A 13,490-nucleotide genomic window follows, 5' to 3' on the forward strand; every position below is an offset into this window, starting at 1 on the left:
CTTGAGAAAATTAAAATAGTTTCTCTGTTAAAAAAAGGAATGGTTCTCTACAAGACAGTCTGAAAAAATTTGATTTTGGAAAATATTTCAATTCCATCACAATAAATTTGATGTAACAGTCTTTTCCGGCCAAACCTATTCTAATCTATTATATTCGGCCAGAGCTTGGAGCTGTTGAATAAAAAATAAATGAATTTTTCGCCATTCGAAATAAGACTCGTCAATTTTGATTTCTCTAGGTCTTTATTTGAAATTGTCTTTTCAATCCATTTTTTTTTTGTTATTTGTTTACATTTTTTGTTTTAATTTTATCCACTCGTCATTTCTTAAGTGATATAATTTTTTGTTTGTCAATTCTTAATTGTCTAATTGCTATGATTCTCTTCAATACACCACAAAAATATATGCCTAGGAGAAAAACATTTTGAAAATGTTTCATCAAAATGTATAATCTTGGAAAACTTGATAGTTTGTTTAGTTTGTTTGTTTTTTTGTGTGTTAAATGTACGGTGAGTTTTGTTTTTCAAAAATTCATTTGGGGGTTGTATTTTGGGTGAATTCGGTGGAGTGATCGTTAAGTCTGATTAAAGCAATAATTGCAATAGATTTTAATTCTTCTATTGTTCAGATCAGAAGGTCAAAATGAATGTCCCCATTTCACCCGGTCAATAGGTGCCCGGTATCAATCGGGTTGTGAGATTGTTTTGCATTTTTTCTATACATTTTTGAAGAGTTTGAGAACTGGAGCAAATACTCTTTTCGTGCATTTTGGGAAATGAACGCCACATAATCGAAAATAGACAGTAAATATATCTGTATTTTAACTGATTTGCAACAATTTAGTCTAATACGCGTTACAATATTACATTAATACATTAATTTACATTATCTTTTTTTTTTAGTTTCATATTTAGAGTTTTAGAGGCATATTCACTTGGCTTGCGAAGGTACTACGTTGTTTTGCTTTCACCATTTAGCTTTTTTTTTCATTTCTTCTTCTCTGTTTGGAAGCTGGTTGCTGTAGTTGCTAGTAAATTTTTTTTTGTTCTGTTTTCTTGAAAAAACACATTATTGTTCTTTGTTACGGTTGTTTGTTACTCTATTTAAGCCAGAAAAAAATTGCTCTAATGCATGTATATTGTGTTGTTGATTTGTTTCCGTTTCGAAAATCACCGGCAACTGTATGACGGAGATAAATGCACCCTAAAATGAAGCTTAACGTCTCCGTTTCTTTACAATACATTTTCCTTTTAATTTCATTTCAATTGAATACTGAATTTATTGCTCACTCCAATGACATTCGTGCAAATCGCAATTGATCATTTCTTTTGAAAATTTAAATTAATTATGATTGATTGATTTTCCAACGAAATAAAAAAAGTTTTATTCAAAATAGAATTAAAGGACTTCGTCCATGCTTTTTGAATGAAGTACGCTTCATTTTTTTTTAAACACCTAACTTGTTTGGAAAATTTGAATTTTCTTTGACTCAGTGTTTTCTTTTTGAAAATATTTCATTGTTTTCCTTTCTTTTCCTTTTTGAATGATTCCCACCTTTGAATGTGTATCACTCAAAAATCGAGTGCTTCATCATATTAATGGGGAAAATGTTTGCAAATCTTTTGCCAAAATATTTTATTTGGCATTTCTTGAAAGAAAATAAATTCAAAAATATTGGAATATCCATGAAAAATGTCGAGAAAATATAGTTTCCCAATTCAAGATTGAATGTCAATTCAATCCACTGCGCAAATTGAATATGTTTGTCAAAATATGTGACTTTTGCGTCATTTCCAACGAAAGAAGTACTAATGTGTACTATTGACTTGTGTCGATCAGTGGGTATGATCGGTCCAGGTGCAAAAACGATGTATATTTTTGTGAACGAATTGGCTTAGACTGGATGACAAAAACAAATGACAAATGCTTAAGATACCAATGATTCAATGGGATTTTCAATGGGAAATTATAAAATCAAAAATATTTTTGATAGCCGATTCTTTTTTATTTATAAAATAATTTTGGGTTTTCTTCACATAAAAGTAATGATCTGGTTTAATTAAAACAAAAATTATTTCAGAAAAAAATACTTCAAAAAATTAATCAAACAAAACAAAAATGCGAATTCACGTCAAATTCCACCAACGGCCGACAATGAACAGTTAAAGAAAGGTATAATTGTTGTTCTATATTGCTCACTGGATACAACCCGAATGGAAGTTAGAAAGACAGATAGGTCTGTTGTAGAAATGGCCAAAAGAAAAAATTTAAGCAGACTCCCTATCGAAAAAAAAACGTAACGAAAAGAGGGGGAAAAACGAAAGACATTTAGATAAATATTGGTAAGTATTTGACTATATCCACCACTTTGATCCACAATATTGATTTCTTTTCGTTTGTTTACATTTTCTTCCTAAAATTGTTCATTTATTTTTGTTATGATATGCACTTGTACACGCGCGCAGCACACCTATATTTCAATTAGTTTATTCCATTAGATACACATTCAATTGATGCTTATGATACGTTTATTATCCATGATATATTGTTCAAAACTGATTTGTTCTGTCTGTTTTTTTTGGATTTTGTTGTTTTGTTCGGTGTGTTTTTGATATGAATTCCAAATGTAATTGTATGATGATGGCGCTGATCAATAAAGTCCTTCGCTGGGGCTGTCCCTTGTATTTTTTTGTGGTGATTTTGTATTTGTTTTGTTTCCTTGTTTCTGTTTTGATGATTGTTGCAACTGAGGTGTGTGTGTTTGTGTGGTACGCCTTTGCTTACCTTGTACGTTCCTCCAGTTTCAGCCAAATTGCTGTTTAGATATTAGGCGCATTCATATTACTTCCGCCAGCACCATTGATATTGTTTTGCTGACGCTCCTTGAACCAATAGGTCTCTTTGTACAAAAACCAGAGATCCGATGCCCACAAGAAAAAGTTCAAAAAACCAAACAGCAACGAGATGTTCAAACGCGAAAAGCTACTCGTGTACACGACAATTTTGCCACACAACGCTGAAATTGAATTGGCATCGGTGACTGTTTTCAAGGCGCTCGCGCCATTGGCCCATGCAGCCGATCCCGACAACCAAAATATTGCCAATATGGTTGTTAACATGAAATCCTGGATACAAAAAGAAAACATTTTTAAAAGATGTTTTTCAATGCAAACGATGATAAAAATGTACAATGATCATTCAATTCAAATCTATATTTTTGGCAATAAAAACAGAAGCACTCGAATTGAAAGTTTTGATACTTACCGCCAGCGGAACTTCTGGTTTCGACGTGTAGATTTCGTCAATGACCGCATAAACGGCCGCGATAAATATGCAATACAGAACAGATAAGACACTGGTTGCTACGAAAAATTGAGCATCACTAGATACATCGGCCGATAGGCCCAATGGTTTTTGATCGGATGTTTTATTGCAAACATTCTGCCCGAACCGGAATGGATAGTCGAAAGTGTATGTTTGTTTCTCGACGCCCTGACCCACAGTGACATTGATATCGAAATTGATCGTCGTATAAAGTGCACAGATGGCGAATACCTACAAGAGAAATTAATCTAATTCAATAATATTTATTGTACATCGAATCAATAAATCCCACACAAACAATTGCTTTTGGTTAAAAGAGCGTCTCAATAAGTAATCCTCTTTTTCATTACTTTTTCTTCTTCAATTCGATACAATTTTCGTTTTTATTCTGAATTGCCTATATTGTTTTTTCTAAAAATCAATTATCATTGTTGTTTCGTTGTTGAATTGGTCTGTTTTTATTTAACGAAAAAAAAAAACAAAAACAAAATGTTTGAAAATTTAAAAAAATGATTAGAATTTATCGTTCATTATTAAAAGATGTTAGCATGGTCTATATCTCCTTCTACTTTTAAAATGTCCTTTTTACGTATTTCATTTCGTTTTGACATCTGTTAGTTTGTAATTTATGAATGAAATTTTGCATAATTTTGCGACATAATTTGTAAATAATTTAAATTCCTCCAAAATTGCCGCAAACAATCATTTCTTCGCCGAAATGCTCTCATCTCCACGTGTTATCACTCTGTTCATTCATGAAATGTTCCGAAAGTTGAACACAAAATACGAGATAATGGTTCTAAAGAAACATTAAGATATAATTACGAAAAACCTGTAATAAATGAGGGCCTGAGAGTGACCAACAAAAAGTTGAGCGTAAAAGTGACCTAATTCCATACAAAACACATGCTACCGTCAAGCTGTTTTGTATGGCGTTAGGTCAATTTTACGCTCAACTTTTTGTTGGTCACTTTCACTCTCAGGCCCTCAAATATTGATCTTGGACATTTGGTGTTCATAAATGAAGCAAAAATATTTGTCCGTACACATTTGTACGAATCATAAGCAAATTATGAAGAAAAAAATAGTGTTTTTATGCTCGTTTGATGCATTTAATGTGATGACATTAATTGAAATTTGTTCCAATTTTTCGTCGTTTCTGGCATAAAAATGACTCATACACTACCGGAAAAAAGTTTGGGACCACCATGCATTTTTCATACAAACTGATCATTTTCGGTGGATCTGTTAACATATTTTGGAAACAGCTAGCCTTTTGAAATTTTGCATATCGTTTCTATAACCATTGAAGAGTAAACCAGAAAAGTTTCACCGAAAAACATTCACGGTTTGCAAAGATATAGCAATTTGAAATATAAATGTGTGTAAAATGATAAAATTTGTATGAAAAATAAAGCACATCTAATTCAAATTGCCATATCTTTGGAATTCGTGAATATTTTCCGGTGAAACTTTTCTGGTTTACTCTTCAAAGGTTATAGAAAACGATATGCAAAATTTCAAAAGGCTAGCTGTTTCCAAAATATGTTATCAGAGCCACCAAAAATGATCAGTTTGTATGGAAAATGCATGTTGGTCCCAAACTTTTTTCCGGCAGTATAGCTTATTATTCAGAAGGTAAGTATGGGCAATCTGGTCCAATCGCGGCTTTCTACTTCCTAATAATTCTAGATGAATATTCAAATCTTGGCAAATTCGCCGAAATGACTTCGGGTAGGGCGATTTCAATTGTAGATTTTATGTACTTTAATGTAGTGTTTTTAATTTTTTTATGTAGGAACAATTTTTTTGAGTAATCGGCTATCGAAAAACTGCTATAAAATGGGACAATTCAAATCTTGGTCAAAAAACGTATTTTCCACAAATCGAATTTTTTTTCGAATGAAGAATGGTTCCAAAAAATTGTAGATAAATTGTAGAATTAAAATCAATTGTCTGTTTTCAAATAAGCCCGTTCGTTCGATATCGGGACGAGTCATGGAAATTGGTCCAAAATCGGTAATACTCAAATCTTGGCTCCAAATCGAACTTTCCACAAACTGACTCTTTTGTTGCTAGGTTCCATAAAATTGTAGAAAAAATGTAGAATTCAAATCATTCATCCGATCCTTGATGTTTTCAACAACTTCAAGGTGCTTCTACAATTATTTTCGGGCCACTACAATTAATTCTTGGTTACTTCAATTATTAAAACACGTTTTATAGCAGTTTATAGCAGTTTTATTCCCATACTAAATATTAAACTCCCCTGGAGCCAAATAAGTTGTTGAAAACATCAAGGATCGGATGACTGATTTGAATTCTACATTTTTTCTACAATTTTATGGAACCTAGCAACAAAAGAGTTGACGAGTTGTTGTTTGAAAGAAGTTCCGAAAAGAATGAGATTTATCAGTCTCAGTATAAAATTGCCTTTCTTTTACTTCTTAACGCACTTTCAAATTTTCGTTAGTCTTCTTGAACTTTTTTTTATATTCTTCAAATCTATGGATAGTGATAAGATAAGAATTTTAAACTCAGTGCAGATCGAAGAAGATTTGTTTTTGATTTCTATCAGTTCGCTGAGTTTGTGAAAAGTTCGTTTTTATTTGTCAAATCACACTTTCAAGTTTGCTTAATTCATTTACAAGCGCGAAATGCACGTTCTTAAAAATTCCATTAATACGTACTGATCATAGAACAACAATGTATATACATATATAGTCTTCTCATGATCTCATCGCTATTGCGACGTGCGTTGTGAATTGATTAAATGCGATTTCAAAACAAAATATCATTTTGACGCTCAATTAAGCAAAACAAATGTTACCATTACTTACAAATTGGAATATTCGCATGACCCCGCGAGGCTCTTGGAACACACTTAAGTCGTACTTAACCATATTGATTGTTTATGTTTTTTTTTGTTTAATATCCTGTAACACGTAGGCAATGCACAAACTTGCTGTTTCGCTATCACTTGTAGAATGTGGGCAAGTTGCTGCAATTTAGACAAGATAAAAATTAGATATATAAAGTTAGACATATATATATATAAAACTGAAGAAAGTAAACAAAAAAATATCGATAAACTGAATGAAAATAGCGATCGAAGGTGTCTTTGATAGCGTCTGATTGTTTTGGTTTTGTTTGCGATTTACATGGCACACAAGTTCAAGCCCATTCCGGTAGGTACAAAACTGTCAAAGATTCTGTTTTGTTTTTTTTTTTTTGGTTTTCACTATTACATATGTGTAGACGAGGAGATCGGTTGAGTGAGAGAGCACGCTGCGCGCACACACATGCAAATTACTGAATCGTTTTCTGATGCTTCAAACCGAAGATGTAAAATAGGTAAGCGATTTGAAATCATCGCCACACCTATTTCCAAATGCGATCATGATTTCATACAAGTGGACCAGTGAGCTACCGAGCGAAACAATGCGCGCCAACCAAACAACAATAGACGATGACAACAACATCACACACACACACACAGCACAAGCGGAAAAAAACAAAAGAGTCAAACACAGAATTCAATGGAAAAAAAAATAGAACGTGTCATCAAAGTAAGAAACGACGAAAATTCAATTAATAAACCTCGGGCAATCTGGCTTTGTCTTTGTTAAGCGCATGTTGTTGTTTGCTGTGACGCATCAACCACTTGCATGACCACTCTTTTACGAACCGATCTTTAATGCTTAACTGGACTTTTGTTTGGAATGAATTCCATTTTTTTTCCTTCAATTTCTTTTTGTTTATAATTTTGAAATTGTTCTGTTTATTTTCAAATCGATTCTATGTTTTTTTTCGCCATTTTGTGGTTAATTTTCCGAAATTTTCTTGTTCCTTCTCAAGCAAACACTGTATATCATTGTTTCAATATTTATTGTTGTACCACGATTGAACGAACAACCGAATATAGCACGTTTCACACGCAACCTTATCACAATTGCAAATGAAATTAGTGTCACTGTCACCTTTTTCGATCTTTTCTATATATATATATATATATATATATATATATATTTCGTCGAGAGTTCAATTAATGAACATTTCGATTTCGTTCGTCGGCCGTAAATAAAACAAGCTTGCGGTTGGATTTAATTTGTTTACTGTAATGCTTTTGAACGAAACAGTTGAAGGAGAAAAAAAAACAACAAGCAAGCAGTGAATACACTACGAAGCTAATTATAAAGTTCTCCAACGACTCATTCACTCACTCACTCAAACATGTACTGCGGAATCTTCACCAGAAGATAACAAATGTATAATATAACAAAATTCTCACTCAAAAACGAAAGCTACAACACTTCATCTTCTCTCTTATGTTTTTTGCCGTCTGTTTTGTTCTATCTTCATGCAAAAACAAAACGATAAAAAACACACACACATACATAGACACACATTTCCTATTGATTCATCTCTCGACAGTAAAATAAATTTGGAATGGAGTGTGCTGTGTATGTTTTTGTGTGACGTAAAACTTTTGAAATTAAAACAAATTGTATCGCATTTTTCCAGGATTCAGAGATGGCTTTGCACCCTTTCAACACACCCAACACACAAATTCAATTCAAAAGTAATTGCCATTTTCTTGTCTATCTCTGTTCAAATGGAAAGCGTGAAGCCACAGAAAAGCAACATGATTCTCGATTGGGTAACAACAACAAAAAGCCAATGTGACGATTTCCAATCGATGGACAACGGAAACATTTTTTTTGGTATAATTGTGGCAATATTAGCACATTTCGATTTTCATAATTTCACATTCTCTTCCTCTGCTTGTGTGTGTGTGTGTGGGTTATTTTTCTCGCTCCGATTAGAAATTGATAACGCATTTAGCAATCGATAGCGTGAAATAAATAGAAAAAAAGTGGTATGATTGTCCACATCTTTTCTTTCGCCTCAAACATTTTTCTATGACTTTGGCACAATTCAGCACGAATTTCGGTTGCATCAAATTGATCAATAATAACAAACGTTCTGGGGAACTTCCTTTGACAATTTTTCCCGGAAGCAACCAAAGACACTCTCTCTCTCTCTCAATCGCTACGTTCAAATTCGAACAATTTTCTAGATAGAAAACAGAAACTTTCTTGTTTTTTTTTTTATTTTGGCTTGCCTTGTTTTAGTTTTTACACAGAAACAATTTTTTTCTTTTTCGCTGTCGTTATCACGATGCACCCACAAAATTCAACACGAATGGCAACTTTGAAACTGTGTGTTTTCTTTTTTGCTCACACTCTTGATTCGATTCTCCTCGCAGAGTTCTTTCAATGTCTATTTTTCGCGCTATATCCAAGAACTAGGCTACCGAATGCATTCGGTTGGAGTTTATCATGTTCAAATGCGTACTTGCGTCTGTGGTGGTGTGTACGGGGGGCGACCGTTTTTTTTTTCATTGTGTGCTGCTGTATGTGTATTTGCCTTCACTACTGTTGTTTTTTATCGCTTTGGCCAAATAAAAACGCGCACATACACAGCACAATACTAAGTGAAATCGTTTCTATCGAAACCCATACGCACATTTATGGCTGTACACCGACTGACAATACGTCAAATATACACTCGTACAACGCGCGCGGTCATATCCATGTGTACGTGATATCGCGCGTTTTTTCATTGTATGTGTATGTCTGTGTATGTGAATCGCGTTGCGCATTATTCAACGCTCTTTGATATCTACGTAGCCTCGACATCGCATAACGTCTTTTACAAACGGTTTATGCATTTGCCAATATTTACAAGATCCTTGTGGAAAACCACATTGATTTATTCGAGGTGAAATTCTTGTTGCCGCTTTCAAAGTAATCATCCATCGTTCACATGAAATCATTGCTTTTATTTCTCTTCTTCATCTTGCTTTTGCTCCGCTTTTCGGATAAGAACCATCAGTTGATTTGTTCAATCGACTCATGCGTGCTACACGATGCCATGGTAGTTGTGTAACACACATTCAACATTCATTTCATTACAGCGAGGAGAGAAACCTTTTTATTTCAATCAATCGCCGAAAGAAACTCAATACTGGATTTGAGCACGTGTTCTTCACACGAGACAGTTTTTACTGGAAATGATCCGAATTTTATGATCAACAGAGCCACCTTCTTCACCATTGAGAGGAATTGATAGATGATGCAATTTGAATGGATTTTAAAAAGTAGCTCCGCTGCTCAGCGAAGCACTTTCTTTAAATTTCATCATTTTCTAGGATTTTTCTCCCTTTTTGAGTTTAATTATATAAATTGAGTAAAAAAAAGGAAAAGAGCAAAAGAAAATTAAGTAAAAAAGAATTGACAAGTATAAAAATGCATATAAATTCATTGAAACTGGTAAAAATCTTCTGAAAACAATCAAAAACTAGCGAAGTGTTCTAAACTGCGTAAAGATATCAAAATCCCTCAGGAAGACACAAACAACGTCTAAAATTTAAAAATCTAAGAAATTCTGAAAATAAATTTTAAAATTTAAAATCAATTGATTATCATATAATGTTAATCATTAATGATAAAAATGATTTTAAAAGTCTTGAGAAAAAGAGAAACCGACCGATGATACAAAGCAAAATGGTGAAAAAGGTAAAAATCATTTTGAGTGATCTGAAGAAAAATCCAAATTCCAATAGAACCAATAATCCAATACGAATCTAACGTTTTCAACGTGTGCAAATTCAAATGTACTTCTCTCGAGCAGCATTCTGTGGCACTGTGATTTGACATTCTCAATTTGGGACAGAGTGAACTGATGTGAAATGTCAAAAGTATGACAGTAATTGTCTGTGTGCGACTGATGATACACAAATGCTGATGCATGGTTAAGTTTGTCGTCGTGTTTTGACAGACTGACACTACAATCATCCCGAGTTGATGTGACGAGAATAAAAGTTCGGGAATTTCGATTCAGTTTTATTTGTGCTCTTCTTTGTAATTCGTGTAACTGAAAACGAAACGCCATAATCTCAACATGTTTACGAATTGTTTAAAAAAGTTGACTCAACGTTCGTTGACAGCCGTAAGTGATAAACTATTCTCTGGAAAAATTCCATATTCACGCAGAAAAGTTAAATCGAAAATGTGGTGGCAATGCGGCTGGTATTTAAAAACCGATGGAAATCTTTCGAGTGACAAAACAGTAGTGGAGTTTATCCGCAGAGGAAACGTTGCGAATGTATCGCGCGTATGTGTCAGAAGAAATCGCACGAATTTTCCAGCCGACTCGCCAGTACAAGTTGATTGCATAACAACACTCATTCGTCTAACTGACAGCGCGCACACAGTAGACATTGTGTGCTTGACGTCGTCGTTACTGGCGACACCAACCAAATTCAAACAAATAAAAATTTTGCAAATGTGATTTTACTGTATTACTTCGCTTGTACAAAAAAAAAAATAAAATTCCGGGCAATGGTATCGAATTGGGGTCTGGCCAGGCTTGGCCGACTATTCCGTGGCACCAAAGTCAACACCACAAAGGTGTGAAGTGTCTCTGTCTGTGTGTGCATGTTTGTTGTTGTTGTTCTTTTTTTGCAATCCTTTCATTTGTTTGCGCGAGCGAGTGTGATAAGATGTGAAAACTTAACCTTAAAATGACTTTCTTCGACAAAATCCGGAACAACACTGGAATCATTGAAACATTTGCTAATGATCACGTTATCCCCTTATCAATTCATCAAAATGTTTCATTTTGTGTGTTATCGTGCATGTGATGGGTTTTTGTTGTTGTTCCATTGAGAATGGCATGATCAAAATTTCATCGAAAACACAATTGCAATGAAGGTCAATTGAATTTCACCAATACTATTCCCAATTCCCTATCCAAATGTCACCAAATCTTATGGCATTCCAATGACTAACGAGTTTTTCTTATGGATTTTTTCTCAAAAATTTAAAAAAAATTATCTTCCTTTTTTTTAAATCTGCCCAACTCCTGTTGCGTTTTTACCGATTTTTTCCCCTCAAACTGAATTTTGGTTTAGTTAAATTAATGCAATATTTTTGTCGTTGTTGAATCGAACAGTGCAAAAATGTACCAGCAAACGGTTATGCAACGGAGGCGAGTTTCACGACACGTGATTTCAAGCTGCACCTCTTAGATAATGGACCATCAACAACGGCTGTAGTCACAAAAGAAGAAGCCCTCAAATATTACGAGAAAATGTTCTACGTTCGACGATTGGAAACGTCCGCCGGTGCATTGTACAAAGATAAAGTGGTGCGCGGTTTTTGCCACTTGTATTCGGGACAAGAAGCCTGTGCCGTCGGTATGACAGCTGCCATGCGACCGGACGACCGTGTAATCACAGCCTATCGATGCCACGGTTGGACTTATTTGATGGGAGTTTCACCGCACAGTGTCTTGGCCGAATTGACCGGTCGTGGAACGGGTTGCTCACGCGGCAAAGGCGGCTCTATGCACATGTACAGCAAAAACTTCTACGGTGGCAACGGAATCGTCGGTGCCCAAGTTCCACTAGGCGTTGGCATTGCATTCGAAGCCAAGTACAAGAATAAGAAAGCTGTGTGCTTCACACTGTATGGTGATGGTGCTGCCAATCAAGGTCAAATCTTCGAAGTTTACAACATGGCTAAGCTCTGGAACATTCCAGCCATTTTTGTTTGCGAAAATAACGGTGCGTATGCTTTCCTTTGGAAATATTGAAGGCCTAAGTTTAGCTAATCATGTAATGATTATCATGACTGCGACTGAATAAACTGATGGTACGATTTTAATACGTAGAGCATACAGCTATCAGTGATGAGTCACGTCCTTCTTTGAAATAATTACCAACAATTTTTTTCCTGAAAACTTCAGTTTTTCCAACTGTTTGAATGTTCGTTTTCAATTTTTCTAACGAAAATTCTTTTGACATTTTACAATTCTCCTGAACTATATAGGATACGGAATGGGAACAAGTGCTGAACGTGCATCAGCCAGTGTAGACTACTACAAACGTGGAGATTATGTGCCAGGCATCTGGGTCGACGGTATGGATGTGATTGCTGTACGTGAAGCTTCGAAATTCGCCATCGATCATTGTGACTCGGGCAAAGGACCAATCGTTTTGGAAACAGCCACATATCGTTATTCCGGTCACTCGATGTCGGATCCAGGTACCAGCTACCGTACACGTGAAGAAATCCAAGAAGTGCGTCAATCACGTGATCCAATCACATCATTCCGGGAAAAGATTTTGAACGCTGAATTGGCCACACCAGAAGAGATCAAGGTAAATAATGATTTAAAAAATGGATCGAACTGATTTCGTCGATTTTTTTCGTTCTTCCATTTTTCTAAAAATCCATATGGATAAAAGCAAGCTCCTTAAATAGGAGTCTTTTTGCCGCGCAATTTTATAAATCCCTTTTTGTTTTGGCACATTTTCAGGCCCTTGAATTGCGCATCAAGGGAGAAGTTGATGAAGCCACCAAGAAAGCTCGTGCAGATAAAGAGATCGGTCTGCATGAACTCACCGCTGACATCTATGCAAATCCAAAATTCAACGAAGAAGTCCGAAACATTCTGCCCAATCAACCATTGAAACACATTTCGCTTGGAAAACCACAGAATCTGTAAAGCATTTTTAAAATAAAAAGAATGACAGTCAAATCGTCGTATTTATAATTTTAAGACATGTGCAACAATAAAGTGAATCGCCAAGTGATTCAAAATTATTACTATTCAGTGTGTGTTTTTTTGGTTTTTGTCTAGTTTCCAAATTTTTTTCTTCGTAGATTGTTCCTTCCTATTGCTTTTCATTATGGCCGGATCGAATAACATTCGCTGAAATAATTGTTCGGTGTGAAGAAATTCCTGTCTTTCTCAAACAAAGTGAATTCTACAGAGAAAATTCTCATTTACACTCATAGCCAACGGAGAATTTTTGAAAAGAAAACCCTTTTTATTTTGTTCATATAGAAAAAACCTTATACATAACTTACTATTACTACTATTTGCTACTGTATATCAGGACATATTTTTATTTTTTATTTTTTAATTATTATTATTATTTAGAAGCAATATTATATCGGTTCTATGCATTTTGACGAGCATTATTTTAGATAACGGAGACCGAAAATAAACATAAATTAAGATTGCTGCATCTGCTGGAAAGAAATCGAAGCAATTTATTTAAAAAATTATGAAATGGCGATTTTTTGCGAAAA

General features: G+C 34.6%; 2 protein-coding genes across 11 annotated transcripts; one reads left to right on the plus strand and one right to left on the minus strand.

Annotated features, from left to right (window-relative positions):
• Positions 1 to 224: 224 nt before the first annotated feature.
• LOC129575017 (synaptophysin-like protein 2) lies at positions 225 to 8,875 on the minus strand. 9 transcript variants are annotated; one of them, XM_055457789.1, is made up of 4 exons: positions 8,450 to 8,875; positions 6,165 to 6,325; positions 3,265 to 3,555; positions 225 to 3,125 (listed from the first exon to the last, which is right to left on the minus strand). In XM_055457789.1, the coding sequence occupies exons 2-4, from the start codon at positions 6,225 to 6,227 to the stop codon at positions 2,820 to 2,822; spliced, it is 660 nt and encodes a 219-aa protein (XP_055313764.1). In that variant the 5' UTR covers positions 6,228 to 6,325; positions 8,450 to 8,875; the 3' UTR covers positions 225 to 2,819. The 9 variants fall into 9 exon arrangements, with proteins under 9 accessions (XP_055313764.1, XP_055313768.1, XP_055313770.1 ...); XM_055457793.1 differs by lacking the exon at positions 8,450 to 8,875 and adding an exon at positions 7,548 to 7,897; XM_055457795.1 differs by lacking the exon at positions 8,450 to 8,875 and adding an exon at positions 7,616 to 7,663.
• A 1,235-nt stretch (positions 8,876 to 10,110) lies between these two features.
• LOC129575013 (probable pyruvate dehydrogenase E1 component subunit alpha, mitochondrial) lies at positions 10,111 to 13,004 on the plus strand. 2 transcript variants are annotated; one of them, XM_055457780.1, is made up of 4 exons: positions 10,111 to 10,338; positions 11,344 to 11,956; positions 12,222 to 12,553; positions 12,712 to 13,004. In XM_055457780.1, the coding sequence occupies exons 1-4, from the start codon at positions 10,291 to 10,293 to the stop codon at positions 12,898 to 12,900; spliced, it is 1,182 nt and encodes a 393-aa protein (XP_055313755.1). In that variant the 5' UTR covers positions 10,111 to 10,290; the 3' UTR covers positions 12,901 to 13,004. The 2 variants fall into 2 exon arrangements, with proteins under 2 accessions (XP_055313755.1, XP_055313754.1); XM_055457779.1 differs by lacking the exon at positions 10,111 to 10,338 and adding an exon at positions 10,431 to 10,799.
• The last annotated feature ends 486 nt before the right edge of the window (positions 13,005 to 13,490 follow it).

This window comes from Sitodiplosis mosellana, unplaced genomic scaffold (assembly GCF_009176505.1).
Source record: "Sitodiplosis mosellana isolate CC-2019 unplaced genomic scaffold, AAFC_SMos_1.0 Smas_scaffold_6166, whole genome shotgun sequence".
Taxonomy (NCBI): Eukaryota; Metazoa; Arthropoda; class Insecta; order Diptera; family Cecidomyiidae; genus Sitodiplosis; species Sitodiplosis mosellana.